This window comes from Coptis chinensis, chromosome 8, assembly GCF_015680905.1.
Source record: "Coptis chinensis isolate HL-2020 chromosome 8, ASM1568090v1, whole genome shotgun sequence".
Taxonomy (NCBI): Eukaryota; Viridiplantae; Streptophyta; class Magnoliopsida; order Ranunculales; family Ranunculaceae; genus Coptis; species Coptis chinensis.
In genome coordinates this window covers 86,068,786-86,084,351 of record NC_141463.1, presented here as the reverse complement: position 1 = coordinate 86,084,351, position 15,566 = coordinate 86,068,786, and the positions used below count along the sequence as shown (strand labels likewise).

Here is a 15,566-nt window from a genome sequence, read left to right as displayed (position 1 = left end):
AAAGTACTTGCAGGTGATACCAAAGGTCAAGCGCTACTTCTAAGTGTTGTGTGGAAATTTTTGAATAAATAGTCGTGCGTGTCTGCTTTAGCAGTTGTTTTCATGTCTTCTTGTTGATGTTTGGACGCCACCAGACTCTAGTTTACTTATGCTGGTAGGGAGAGTATGAATAACACAGATTTTAGATATATGTGCCTATGGTTGTCTGGTCTTATGCCTGTATTTTCAGTTGTGTGCTAAAGTAACTATTGTAATTTTGCTCTGGAACCTGACTTGACGTTAAATGTAACTATTGTAATTCAGTTGTGTGAAAGTTCGTTTGTAATTTTGCATGTTAGCTGGGCAGGTAATATCAAGATTCATGAACATGTTACAATTATCAATTTATGCGAGCGAAGTCCACATACATATCGATTTCATATCATATGGACTAATTGTAGCCTTGTAGCGTTGCTTACAAGCCCTTGCCAATTGCCGTACAGTCAGTAAGTTAGTAGTTTGCACAATCAGTATCATGAATCATGACTTGACGCAATCGCAAACACTCTCAGGCTCTCAGCGGCTGAATTGGTTTTACCGTTTAAAATTTTTAATATTCGAATTCAAAGACACTACTGAAGCAAATGCTTGCTAGTTTCATTTATTGGTACTTTGGTAGTGCTTTTCGTGGAGAAGATGGGGACCATAAGAACCTACCTGCCCTGTATAAACTAGTAATATCCAAAAAGTGTCACGTGGAGAAGATCAATGAAGAAGAATGCAGCAAGAGACATTGGACTTTACAAGACAATCAAAAGGTATGTGTACAAATCAAGATCTGATGGATGTGTATGTACTAGGACTAGGACTACAGGGAGGGTCCATACTAATACATGAATATAAGAGATGCTAAACAGCAACCCCTATAAAAGAGTTGCACAATTGTGCCTTCAAAGTACAAACATGCAAGATCGACTTAGATATATCTCTTTTTTTGTTTGGTAACCACTAGATATTTCGTCAGGGACGTCCCTGAGTTTTCAATGGCCCTGTGCAAACAACAAAATGTAGCTCTCTTCCAGTATTCCATCAATACAAAATAGATCATTGAAATATTGCTTTTCTCGCATTTTTAGTTGCAAAATCATCAATGAAGCTTTTTAGTTTTTTTTGTGATATAGTAGATCTAAGATATGATTTCAATCATTTTAATTTTGAAAAATTTATTTCTGCAAACGCGACAGTAATAGGAACAGTCAACAAAATTCTATAAGCTATGCTTACTTGAAGAAAAATCAAAAGTTAGGTGAATAAATAATTGAGATTGATCAAAGTGAAAACTAATACAAATCTACAATTGTAAATAAATAAATTTTGAGAACGAGAGAATACTAGATGATCAGAAGGTAAATGAGGAGGTTTTTTTTTTATTTTTTTTTGTATTTGAGTAATTGAGGGGCGACTCAAGCAACAAGTAATTGGAGTGATTTTCCAAAAGAAAACGTTATTAATTAGGAAGAGAGAGATATCTGGCCGTTGAGAAGATCTCCTCATTTATTATATCTCTTATTTTATTTTTTTTACGAAAATAATTAATGAGGAAAGAGAATATGAGAGAATATTTCGATTGTTTATTGTGAAATTTCCGATTTTTTGGGTTTTTGGTTGGTTTGGGATTTTAATTTGCCAAATAGGCATTTTCACCTAAACATATATTTTTAGGGCTTTGCATATTCGGGGCCCTATGCGGTCGCCCACATAGTACCTGCTCAGGGTCGGCCTTATATTTCGTTCGTCGCAAAATTACATCATATAATAGAAAAGATAGAATAGGTACTATGTAGCCCGAGTTTCATCTAATACAGGTTGAGATCTGTCATAATCTCTATTCTCTAAGTTATTAAAAAAAAAAAAAAAATCTCAAATAAATAAATGATCTCTATAAACTACAAACTGGAATTAGACGTTGAGGGGTTGCACGGTACAACTCTTGCAGAAGGAGTTTCTCCGAAGTCCTAAGCGTTAGTTTTTCTGTACATGACCATATCTTAATATCCTCGGAGATAGCGTTAGGTCAGTAATAATTAAATCAAAAGGAAGAAAACAACAAAACAGAAAGAGACTACAGAGATGACGGCGAAAGAGTCGAAGACAGAAAGTAGTAATAATTAATGCATAATGAAATGAGAACAAAAGGTGATTCATTTGTAAGCAAAATGTCAAACACTAAGTTGTGTTTTGGGGAACTGAAAGTCGACGTAGTCCCATTTCCCATGGTCTCATTCTTCCAGAGTTCTTCCTAATCTGAAATTCTGCATAGAGAATACAGATGGAGAGAGTAGAGTAGTTGTGACCTTGTGATGTTATTTGTGTTACATGTTTCTTTCTCTCCCACATGTTATATGCCATTTGGTACAATAGTGGTATTATAAAAAAATTCTTGTTGAACACTTCTGCATATAATTGTACATTTGTACCATGATTAGAACTTGATAACAAATTAAACGACTGTACAATTCGTTTTCAATGTGTGTTGGAGCAATGGAGCCTATCTTCGATTTGGTTCGAAATCTGATAATAACATTCAAGGATGAGACCATTTCAAAAAAAAAAAAAAAAACATTCAAGGATGAGGCAAATAGGATGCTCGAAATAAACTTTTATAATAATGGAAATAAAGTTCCAATGCTCGAGGGCCCTCGTGGACTCTATTGAGGAGGAGAACAATTTGCTCAGAATATGTGTTAGTTTCAAGGCCCATGCGAGGCCTGTTCTTACTTCTTAGATTTCTTTTACAGTTTTAACTCTTGTAGGTACTTGTAAAGTAAAACATGTTATTTTCGATCAGAAATTGTTCCCGAGACGTGCACCCAGATTGTTTTCATGTATGGTTAGCTGATCAAAAGTTTTGGGACCATTTTGTTCGTTTTGACAAAGTACCATCATATCTCATCCAAGAACAATGTATATATATCAAGGTAAAATGTTTATCTCCACACAATCAGGATACGTGGATGAAAAGATCTGTGCCTCATGACTCTATCACTTCCTGGCTTAATTGCCCAGGCTGCGTCGAACTGTCGTAGTAGTGCTCAACAATATTTGTTCAGTTTGCATTGAAGAACATGCATTTAAATACCAAGACTACCTGCAAAGGCACTAGGTTTCATATTCAACGTGTTAGCTTTTCAAATATATATTAGAATAAGGAATCTAATCTAATAGGCCAGATTTATAGGAAACCATGAATTGAATACATTCCCATAAATATATAGGATTTTGGCCTAAGAGTCAAATACATATTTACATTTGCCCCAAAAAGAACAGTCTTTATGGAGCATCGTTTTCTCCTAGGTATCCTTAGTTACTTGTGTTAAACAAAGAAGAAAAGAGGTCTGTTCAGATTTCACACTCACGAAAAATGTCAATGATGATCTGAAAATATCAATCCTAATTTCTAAGCTGAGAATGCGATAGCGATGGTTGATACTGCAGTGAGGTCGTGAGGAATTAAATTAGACTACACGATAGTAACGAAACGAGATTAATTAACAGGCCGGTACAGGAGAGTTCCACACTTCCACTTGAGTGAGTCTTGTTAATTAACTGTTAAAAAAATGTCCATAACAATTTACATAAATGTCGAATGTTGTCGTCACTATTTGTTTGGCATACATAAACATGTGGTAGAAATACCGAAATTTCCCAGTAGCCTGATTTTTGGCATGGTACCATGGAGGAGCCCAATCTATTGACCCTGGTGGTGGCTAAGATCGGAGCTTGTTTAAGCTTGTTTATACTAGCGGAACGACTGAATCAATGGTTTTATTGGGCCAATTTGGGTTCAAGGTGGAAATTGACAACACGAAATTATCTGAATTCCGACAGAGCGACCACATCGGGTTGCCCGGTTTGGGCTCAGTGGTGGCTAAAGTCGAGGACCTATCAGGCTTGTGCACCATGTGTGGAGTGGAGAAAACATTAACAATGTTTGGCTGCGTGTCAAGCGTTTAGGGTGGTGGTTATCGGGGCGGGGGGGGACGGACTGCGTATCAAGCGTGCTACACGTACGCAGTACATTGTTATTAGGATGGCCCAAACATTCTTTATCTCAAATCGCAATGCAAGTACATAGAGAAGAACCTTAAACCCATGTGCAGAAAAGCAAAATTATACTTAAAACTCTAATTTAATTGATCTTCATCAACCTGGCTGGCCTCTTGCTAGTTGCTAGTTGCTACATTGTGGTACACTGCTTCTTTGTTTTCATCTGATTAGCCTTGCATAATCCTCTTGGATAATACCCAACTCATAACTCAACACTTAACAAACAAGTTAAACAAGCAACGACGAACAGAACATAGAGACGACGGAACGCCAACAACAACATTCCACACCCCCCATGTCTTAACCTATTTCTTAACTATAAACTCTTCCCTCCCTCCTACAAACTCAAACCCACAACACCATCATCTTGATCTCCAAAGTTTGCCAAAAAAGAATTAATATAATACATTGTTGGGGTGTGTGTTATGTTTTAAATTTTCAAAGAAGTAGTGAAAAGGAATCAAAATACTAATGTCCCAATCTCCTCACAATTTTCTCCTTGGCTTCCCTTGGCTCAAATATCCACATACCCTCTTAACCCCTTCACCAAAATCACACCTATGTAACCATATATCACTACTCAGAACTTATTACACTAACAAGTACAACTCCATTACTACTCTTTCCATTTTGCTCTATTTTGCTTATGGCTGCTTGCATTTTACTTAGTGGAAATGGCAATAGCACAAGTAGTAGTAGTAGTGATAGAATGGGTAGTTCTTCAAATGAAGATATAAGAAATTCAAACTTGTTATCAACATCACTTCCACAACATCAGCAACAACACTTGCTTTCCTTAGACGGTAAGATGGTTAGAAAGAGAAGTGCATCAGAAATGGACCAAGTTGAAGCTAGTCGTACTCATCAGTACCAAAGGCTAGTTTCAAGACGCCCCACCACTGCAAATTCAAACAATAATCTCTTCACTGACATCATTAATCCAAACCCAAACTCATCTATTCCTTTTGCTATACCCAACCACTCCACTAGTAATAGTACCCAAGCTCCATTTTCAAGCATGACATCAGGTCTTATTACCACTGGGTTTTCTTCTACATCTAGTTTCCCTGCTCCTTATCTTGTCGACCCTCCATCGCTTCTTTCATCACCTGCTGTTTGTGGGTTTTCAGGTTTACCTTTATTTCCATCAGAAAGAGATCCCCACATTGGAATAAGTAACACTAGTAACACCACAAGTATTCCATCCAGCACATCAAACCCCACCAACAACATTTCTAGTACTACTGGAAACATACTTCCAATGGATGATAATACAGCAACTGCTTGGATAGATGGAATCATTAAAGACCTTGTTCATACTTCAAGTAGTGTTTCCATTCCTCAACTTATTCAAAACATTAGAGATATTATCTACCCTTGTAATGCGAATCTTGCTGCTGTACTCGAATATCGTTTACGATCTTTAATGGAACCAGTAGTGGAACAGACTGATAGAAGAAATAATTTGGTGGGGTTAAATAGACAGTTGCATCATACCCAAGTGCAACAAGGGTCTTCTGGACTTGATACAAGTTTTGCATTTTCAGATCCTACCTCAAATGCTGTGAATCCATTTATTGGTTGGGCAGTAACAAATCCGCCTTCTAATGAAGGACTTCAGCATATTCATCAACAACAACAGTCTAGTCCAATGACTTCTATTCCCCCTTTAGTGCAACAAGAGCAGCAGCAACAACAACAGATTGCACAGAAGCAAGCTTTAGCTCAACCTGTGGCGCCCATAACGCCCCAGGTTGCAATCAGAGACAAGAAAGAAGAAATTAGACAGAAGAAAAGAGATGAGGAGGGTCTCCACCTCCTCACCTTACTTCTTCAATGCGCAGAAGCAGTGTCCGCGGATAACTTTCAAGAAGCAAATGAAATGCTTCTTGAAATTTCCGAGCTGTCGACGCCTTTCGGAACATCCGCCCAACGCGTCGCGGCGTACTTCTCAGAGGCAATGTCGGCTAGACTAGTGAGTTCATGCCTAGGGATATATGCCCCATTGCCTAATGCCCCAATCCACAGCCAAAAAATGGCATCAGCTTTCCAAGTGTTCAACGGAATTAGTCCTTTTGTGAAATTTTCTCATTTCACAGCTAATCAAGCAATACAAGAAGCCTTTGAGAGGGAAGATAGAGTGCATATCATTGACCTTGACATAATGCAGGGACTACAATGGCCGGGACTGTTTCACATTCTTGCGTCGCGGCCTGGCGGACCGCCTTTTGTTCGGTTAACCGGGCTTGGGACGAATATTGAAGCATTGGAAGCGACTGGGAAACGATTGTCTGATTTCGCAGAGACGTTAGGTCTTCCATTTGAGTTCTTTCCTGTGGCTGAAAAGGTTGGCAATTTGGATCCCGAAAGACTGAATGTTAGTAAGAGAGAAGCTGTTGCAGTGCATTGGTTGCACCATTCGCTCTATGACGTTACTGGTTCAGACAACAATACTCTATGGCTCTTGCAAAGGTAACATTCTTGTTTTCAACATTGAATTTGATTTTTTAATTTAGTTATTATAGCGGTTTTGTTGGCATTCCGAACGGTATAGTGTGTATTGATGTGGGGTTGTTGCAAATTCAGGTTGGCCCCAAAGGTAGTAACAATGGTGGAACAAGACTTAAGCCAAGCAGGTACATTTTTGGGAAGATTTGTCGAGGCAATACATTACTACTCGGCGTTGTTTGACTCGCTCGGTGCGAGTTACGGTGAGGAGAGTGAGGAGAGGCATGTTGTAGAGCAACAATTGTTGTCGAGGGAGATTCGGAATGTTTTGGCTGTTGGGGGACCTGGGAGGACTGGAGAGGTTAAGTTTCACAATTGGAGGGAGAAGTTGAAGCATTCTGGGTTTAGAGGGATATCCTTAGGTGGTAATGCAGCTACACAGGCTAATTTGTTGTTGGGTATGTTTCCTTGTGATGGTTATACTCTTGTTGAGGACAATGGTGCATTGAAACTTGGTTGGAAAGATCTTTGCTTGCTCACTGCTTCTGCTTGGAGACCTATTCATACCACCCACAGGTAGTATGAGTGAGTTTTAGTGGGAGATGAATCTCAATGTTGGGTACATTGTAAAAAGTACTTCACAGCACAAAAAAGAGGATGAAAAGCAAACACCCAAGTTTTGATTGTTCGTCACAACCTTTTAGAAGGCTGAGTCGCTGAGATACAAATATGTATGTACTTGGCTTGTTCACACGCGCATGTTCTTGTTTCTAAATTCACCAATTTTCTTGATGGGACTTTGATATCTCTTTCATTATGATTCTTTAGTCATATGTACAAGTAAAGAAACAATCACTTTTAGTTTGTTAAAGAATCACATTTTTCTACTTTATTCTCTGAACTATATACCTTCTCAAAAATCTTGTTTTAGCTTTAAATGTGAAGTGTGGATTCAGTTCCGCGTTTCGCTTGATCAGTTGCTGTTGCACAGAGTTTAGTTTCATTTGATTTCGTAAGACAAAGTTTTATATGCATTGCATGGTATGGTTTGAGTGGCAGAGTAGGTAAGTGGCACGTTAAATGTTGATTAGGTCTCATTGTTGATTGATTATTCCTGTATAATATTCCAATTAGCTAAAGTACTGCTGACACAAAACTCAATTGTTAAAGGACCAACTTTTCACAACATCTTAGGTCATTTTGACCTACTTTGAGATCTCTACTGGTTGGATTTGTGTTTCGACTTTCGAGCAGTGTGCAACTTTTCTGTCCCTTTTGCCATATAATGTATTAAAAAAAAATAAAGGTCCCTACTGATTAATAGCTAATTTCTAATATGCCCCTTCAATTAATTATTCTTGTATCTTTTAGAGCCTTTGTGTGCTCATGTTGGGGAGCTAGGTACTGTTATATGAATAGCTTTGCTGCAAAGGTAAATGCCTTTTTCCTGCTCTGGATGTGATCCAGAGACTGGTGAGAGTGGGTTTGGATTCACATACTACTTTCGTCATTTTGGAGGAAAGATAATAGAGAGATGGATGTTGTGCATTGGAAAAGGAGCCATGAAGAGATCATGTGGCTTTGGTGCAATAGGCAGGTACATGAGTAGAGAGGACGAGAGCTAAAAGTCACGAGATCTACTCCGACTTTAAAGTTTAAACTACGTGTCTGGGGCCTCGGAAGAACAGACCCCAGACGCCCAGAGTACTATTTCAAAAGATTTCTAATAAGTTCATCCTCCCTTTTCTCAACTTGATAAACTAATGAATAGTTATTTAATTCAGCAACATACATATTTAGACTTTAACAGATAATTACTGTAATCGGGTATTTGGGCACACGTACATATCGTACAAAATTAGTATTAGTTTTGGGCTTTTGGCCACAAAATGAGGAGCGTGTTTTTTATTGAAAAAAAAGTCATATATATTAGCATTGCCCAAGTAGCTGCTATACTGCTAATTGTCTATGTCCGATATTTTTTTGGCAGGTTAGAGCTTCTCTATATCGTAAAATCAATTTGGTGGATGCTACCACCAATTCGGAAAGGTGAACTCAAACCTGGTCACAATAACTATCCATTCGCATATGTATTCACAAATTTGTGATTTCATTTGCGGGTGCGGCACTGGAAGTGGGGTGGATTACTTTTTTACTTTTTCAACGGTATGCACAATAGTAAGAGTGTCGCCCAGATTATTTTTTTACTTTTTCAATTATATACGCAACAGTGGTAGTTTTCAATTATATAATTTACAATTGGTCACCAATTTTAATTGTTTATTTACATTTGGAGCAAAATTGACGGTTTTTCATTCATATTTTATATATTGACACATTTATTTTTAGGACCAAACTCTAATTTTCAGTTAAAATTTGAAAGCCAAACTCTAATTTCCAGATAAAACTTGAGCATGTAATAAATGGGGTAAATTTGTTCTAATTGGTATTTGACCCTAAATTTGTTATAATATATTGCATATTTCATGTAATTGGTATTTGACCCTAAATACAATGATCAACTCTAAATTGACATCAAATTAGCCACTAATTTGAGTGTACAATTTTATGTTTTTGATATTATTAAACAATAATTTTATGGTGCTAATATTCTCCATTTGCTACGTTTATAAACTCATATTTAAAAAATTATATTATATATTATATTCTTATATTTTTCCACCTCCCCCATTAACATAAACTCACCACCGCCTCCATGAAAGTTAAAACTATCTAATTGAATAACCTGGCCACTCAAACATTTACTCTGATCTCTTTTACCAACATTTATTATATTATAGTTTATACCTAATAATAGCGATTGAATTAACAATAGATTGTTCATCGCTATGACTAACATTGGTAATAAACCGTATGAGGTGTTTTACAATCGGTCATCTTTTTATATAGATGTAATAATTGTGTTCAAATTTAGGCTTGAGATATTCTAATTTGAACAATACCTCACAATTATTTTAGTACAAAAACTAATGAAAAGCATACACCTTCTAACTTTTAAGTAAAGTAATTGAATTATCACAACTTCAAACGTGTTCATAATAATATTCGTAAAGTTTCGTTTTGTTCCAATCACAAAAAAAAATGATCAAGACTATTTAATTCGTTCAATTATACAAAATTTAATAATATACATTTTGTTTTGTTTTCACCCATCACTTGTGGGTCGTATTTGCGTGTGTATGTTAATTAATTAATTTGGCTTAAGTGCATAATATAAATTGGTTAAATAGTGGTCGTAAAAAAATTCTTATATGGTCATTGAAAAATCTTAGATATATTAGTAAGTGTCTGGTTATTATTTTGAATTTTTGGTATTTGGTTATACTGTATTTGTGTTTTGTCCACTAGTAAATCACGTGTATGACATGTTTATAGGGAAATATTGATGTAACAAGACGGTAACTCAAAGTCAACGCAATAAACTATTAATTTTGACCCAAATGCAAATATACTAGAAATTGGTGACCAACCGTAAAATATCCAATTAAAAAGTTGACCAAAAAGTTAAATAGCTCTTTTATTAACTATTTTGTATGCAGAAGATATTGTCTTCTCTAATCTCAGGGACGAAACAAAATATATGTAGCATCTCTATCGGTTAATCGCGATTGTCAATGTCTGTTACATAAGCATCTTAAAAACAGTTACAAATATGAGCACGAGAACGAAGAGGAAGCAAGAAATTTTTTTATTAAGTTTTTTTACGCCGGTTGCTTAGATGATTGTGAAAAGCATAATGTGAAATTGCAGTACCTCCAACTTGTGTGTACAATACAACAATAGTGACCAAAAAAAAACTTGTGCGTACAATACAATTTGAGAAAAGCAGGAGGTCCCAACAACATCTCGAGCACAGCCCAGAATGGAATTGGTTCAAGAGTAGCGGCAAGCAAACTAGCAACCATCAAAAGCCTTTTTTTAGAAAAGTTCAAGTTGTAGCAATGTAAAGGCGTGATATGGTTTTCCTTTACAAACAGTTTCTGGGGGACCGGAATAGATTATTGGATGAGACCGAGTTCGACTTGAGAGCGAACTGCCTACGTATCTTACTCTGGGTTGTCTGGGGGAGAATAGAATCAGGTCTGGCGTAGTTCATAGGAGAGGTATTTATAGAGATCGAGAGTGTATCCTTGCTCTCCACGCGTAAAAGGTGTCCTAAACGAGGAGTGGAGATTAGGATAGCACGTGAGAACTGTTCTCATAGATCTACTGTAATGATGTGGAGCGGCAGTCTGTACAAGTAGCTTGCGGCCGTGACCAGTGGCTGACGGTCAAGATATGTACAAATACCCTTTAGTCATGATTGCTTATGGATAGGGGTGCGGTCACTTCCTAGCGTGGTTCGCATGATATTGCGACCAGTATGTAGCGTTCTATCGGCTCATGGATGCGACACAGATCCATAGGTCGATGTGTTATTTCCACCATGTTAGGCGCGTGCTGGATAGAGAATATCACTCCCCTACACAGCCCCCTCTCAATAGGTTGTGAGAGCGACCTGCTGAGAGAGATCGGTAGCGCGCGTGGAGTATGTGAGAGGTGGAAATCTCCAATGACCTGTGAGGAATGGCTCGTGTTAACCATGTGAGCTAGTGGGTGCGAACGTTTGATGCATGTCGCGGCCGACGCGGATGATCCGAAAGCAATTCGCAGAGAAGAAAAAATGGCGCCCGTTTTTTGGGATGTGAAAAGACAAGACAATTGGTTGGAAGTCGTGGGCCGCTAGGGCTAGGGTGTAATCATGATGCCTTGAAAACTGGAGGGGCGGTTGCTCAAAAATTTCACTTGCTCTGCTGAGACTTCATTTGGCTGCTTCGTCTGGTAGACAGAACTTCATTACCGCATCATCCTTCAGGTTAGTTCTCTGCCATTTTTGAACCTCTTCTTCTTGTTTGGTGCTAAGCCTCTGTGCTAAAGTTGTTAAGATACCCTGTTAGATACTAGTAGCTAGATTTGTTAGGGTTAGAAGAGACAATGTCGGACTCCGATGACACTCGATCTAATGAGGTTCGCGAAGTTTATCTTGGCTGGGATGACGAAAGTGAGGAGAAGGGTGAGTCTGTGTGTGAGATGGTTGAGAGTTATGATGAAGGCGAGGCGGCTGAGGGGCTAGCAGTGAGGAAGATGTGGCTCGATCTGCGTCTGTAGAAATGCGAGCTAGCACTTCAGTCGCGGTGAGGGTCGCCGTCTTCAAGCCGCCGCCCTAAAATGGGATAGACATGCTTTGAGGGTTCCCCATATCCGAAAAGAAATATGGGATAACCATAAGCGATCTGGAGATCCATGAGCCTGATCGGAACGCTCTGGTTTTTAGTGAGAGGTACACCCCCCCCCCCAATCATGGGGTGATCATCTGTGAGGGACAGCTGAGGGCGCACATGACGATACCATTCTCCAAGCTGGTTTGTGAGTTCCTGAACCGTTGTGGCAAGGCGCCTGTTCAGTTTGTGGGGAACACGTGGCGATTATTTAAGGTTTTTGACCTCTTGAACGCCAGTGGTGAGTACCGAATCGAGGTCGCTGATGTGATCGAGCACTACCTCGTAAAGCGATCTAGGTCGCTGAAATTTTAGCCTCAAAAACACGAAGCTACTGGCTGTCGGGCGCTCGACGGTAAAGAGTAACGAAGTCGGGGGACAAACGACCGCGCTTCCTTGTAGGACGCCATCGCGTAAGCTGGTTCATGTGAACCATAAAGTATGCAACTGCAACTTTATGGGGGTAGCAGTAGCGTTGTCTGATTAGGTCAACTTGGTTTTGTTTAACTTTTACTGAAATTGTTGTCTTGTTGCCTATGCAGATATCCGCCTGAAAAAGGAGTCAAGTCGACAAGTGATCGAGAAGTTTGCTTGCTTGTCACGAGCTGAAAAACAGGCCAAGCTACCAGAAGTTGCGCATTTCTTTGAAGAGCGCGGAGGACCTGCCATCCGGGAAAAAGAAAAGTAGAGCGTAAGCCCGAAAGGGTAACTTGAGTGGGAATACGTCGAAGAAAGATGTTATGGAGAAGCGTAAGAGCGATCCGTGACGCGACGAAAAGACAGCAAAGGGCCGTCATCGGGTGAAGCGACCGTTGGGAGTGTTGGGGCCTCTGGGTCCGGGGGGGAAAGGTCGGTCGAGGACGCCTCCTTTGATGTGGACGACGCTTCTCTCGACATTCCCGGTATCGACCGCAAAGGCTGCGAGGGTGGCCGAGACCGCACCGGGTGGTGAAGTCGCGAATCGGGGAAGCGGCGCTCGCGGCTTCGGGCGAGGCCGATGCCCGACTTCGGCCCTAGGTGAGGATGCCCCGGAGGTCGCCGACCCAAGGTTGTTGGAGATCCTCCGCAAGATGAAGGGAAAGGTCGGGTCAAGGGAGATCGGTAAAGGGCGATCCAGATCGAAAGGACGAACTGGAGCGCAACCTGATGTACATTGACGAGGTAACTGGGAAGAAGCGCTATGTGAGGAGGTCTGACTGCAGCTACAAGTCCGCCCCTATAGCTGCTTGCCTGTTGGAGGGGATGACCCTGGACGGTGATAGGAAGGACTTGGATGCTAAGGAGCTGGAGTCGAACTTGAGGGGGATGGACAAGGCGATGTGCCTGGTAAGTAACTTTTGCGCTCTTCTTGACTGTGTTGTTGCACTACATGCTATTGTTTGATGATAACGTGATATGTTGTTCGAGCTATCGCAGCTGATCGCTGGGTACCAGAAGCTGAAGACGGCTGCTCAGATCGCTGAATTGGAGAAGGCGGACGTTGAGTCGCTAAGGAACAAGTTGTCAATCTCGGGCCGTGCAAAGAGGCGAAAAAGCCGAACTGATCTTGATGAGGCCTCACCACCGCCTCGACTCGAGAGGACCTCTGCGGTGAACGAGTCAATCGAGTTGAAGCACGAGGTGGAGGCGTTGAGGGGCCAACTAGCCGCGGCGAACACTTATGCTGAACGATGTAAGACTTCCACTCTGCAAGCCAAAGAAGCCTATCTCGCCATCCGTGCTGAAGTGGAGGAGCTGGAAAGGAAAATGGACAACCCGGGCAGGAGGAGCGGAACGCCGGACTTCAGCGAAGCTCGAAGGTGAATCGCCTCGTCAGCCGCCTCCTCGTTCTCGCAGTCGTGTCACCCTCCCTCGCTGGTCTGATGAGTGAGCAGCTTCAGGGGTCCAGCGATCTCCCCTCGTGGTTGGTCTTTGGGCGGTTGTGGCGCCCCTCCGGTGATCCAAGCTCCGTCTCTATTTTGAATGTTACTCTTGGAGAAGATTTAGGTGAAAATGTTTAGAACATTTGTTTAGCACATGCGGTTGTAATGGGCCTCTGGCCGTAAACAATAGAGCTGGTTTCCTAGGTTGACCTGGGCAGCTCACTTTTTTCTTTGTTATTGATTACGATCTGGATGTTTAATTGTCTTTGGATTTCCGAGTATTCTCGAACACGGTTGATCGTGGAACTGGGCCCCTTTGTCGTTAGGTCGCCTCCTTGTATAAATGTGAATCTTGTTGTTCTTTCCCTTTATGGTCGGGCCTTGTATGAGAGGAATATTTATATTTGTAAGCCTGTGCCTGCTGTTATGAACTAATTGGTGCAGGTCGTTCATCTCGATGAGGGCACCGGGGCGTTCTGTGCTCTGGCGCGGCCTGAGATATAGTGCGTGCGTGGCACGTGTCGGAATGTGGGCGGTCAGGGGGTATGAAATGATGGCTGCCAGGTTGGCTGGCGTTTGGTGTCTCGATGCCATAATGGTGTGCCTTGAGAAGAGACGTTTCGTGAGAATAAATACGACCGGTCTAGGGAGAACAACGACATTTGCTCTTCTTGTTCTTCATACTGCGGCTGTTCTCCTTCCTACCTGCTTCGGTTTCTCTCTGCTTTGCCTTTTACTCAGGTACGTTTTTCTTGCTTTCGTTTAGATTGTGAACGTAGAAGTTACCGGGTCGCCCGACCATCTTTGTTTTGTTTTCTCGTTTCGCTTTTCATTATGGCTCGGTGTTTGCCTTACGTCAGAGGAGAAGGGAGTGTCAGAGCGAGTTCCCCTCTGCTCATGGAGGAGATGGAGTTCCGTCCTCATGTCCATGGGGACTGCGGTAAGAGGAAAGTTGTTGTGTCTGGTGGCAAGAAGAGCAAACGATCCAGGGGGTCGGGTCGCTCGACGGGCGGCATTGTATTCAGGTCGCTGCAGCGAGCGGAATGCTCCCATCGGGCTGCTGAGGGAAGCGACGACACAAAAGCAAGGTCGCCACGCCGCTAGTGAGGGTTCGCCCTCGTCGGTTGGGGGCGGGGGAGCCGAATTCTATTACGGGGGAGAACGGGAAGAAGCGTCCAGAAAACGCTTTGATTGCAGCTTCCACTTGGCTTCCATAGCGACTAGCTAGCCGGCCAAGGGATCGTGTTAGATGGGGACCGGGCTGAAGTCGAGGATGAAGACATGGACACGCCACTGGGGACTATAGATATGGCGAAGTTGTTTGGTGAGTATTCCTCATCGCCTTTGCCGCTTTGTTTCTTAAGTGATTCGATTATGACTCGTCCTTGTAGTTTCCGGCCGGGTATGATAAACTCAAGAACGCCAGGCAACGCGGTCGATATCGATGTCAACTCCCGGTCGAAATGGATGCTTGCGAAATGCAGGGCCGGCCGACAAGAGGAAACTTGACGCTGATGACTACGAAGACCGCGGTCTTCGTTGATGAGAACGCTTAGGCTAGTCACGAGATGGATGAGCTACAAATGGAGGTAGCGTAAGTCACCGAGTATGCTAAGCGATGTCGTGGGTTGCTCGCGAAAGCTCAAAGCGCGATACCACGCCTGTAGTGAGTATGTATGCCGGGACGAAAGTATTGTCACCGACTAAGGCGATGGGGTTCAAGGGGACGGTATGCGCGCATTGTTCTCGCTGGTCGCGAGGCATGTTCCTTCGACCGCCGCCCTCGTGACAAGCATGTGGTTGGTGCTCCGTGATATTGATTCTGTTTCTTGGTAAGACATTTGGTTCGTGTTGAAATAATCTGTCTGTTCTTTGCCCCTACGAGGGTTAA

The 15,566-nt window shown here is 41.6% G+C and overlaps 1 protein-coding gene across 1 annotated transcript; it reads left to right on the top strand.

Annotated features, from left to right (window-relative positions):
* The first annotated feature begins 4,564 nt into the window (after window positions 1–4,564).
* Window positions 4,565–7,426, top strand: LOC147483836 (protein SCARECROW-like). The gene is made up of 2 exons (XM_086580485.1): window positions 4,565–6,558; window positions 6,673–7,426. Exons 1-2 carry the CDS (start codon window positions 4,733–4,735, stop codon window positions 7,112–7,114), a joined length of 2,268 nt encoding a protein of 755 aa, XP_086436611.1. The 5' UTR covers window positions 4,565–4,732; the 3' UTR covers window positions 7,115–7,426.
* The last annotated feature ends 8,140 nt before the right edge of the window (window positions 7,427–15,566 follow it).

Excerpts from the sequence above, each read along its gene's own strand:
- LOC147483836 (XM_086580485.1), top strand. The coding sequence starts at position 4,733 with ATGGCTGCTTGCATTTTACTTAGTGGAAATGGCAATAGCACAAGTAGT. Across the intron at positions 6,559-6,672 it reads ACTCTATGGCTCTTGCAAAG|GTTGGCCCCAAAGGTAGTAA; the intron begins GTAACATTCTTG and ends TTGCAAATTCAG.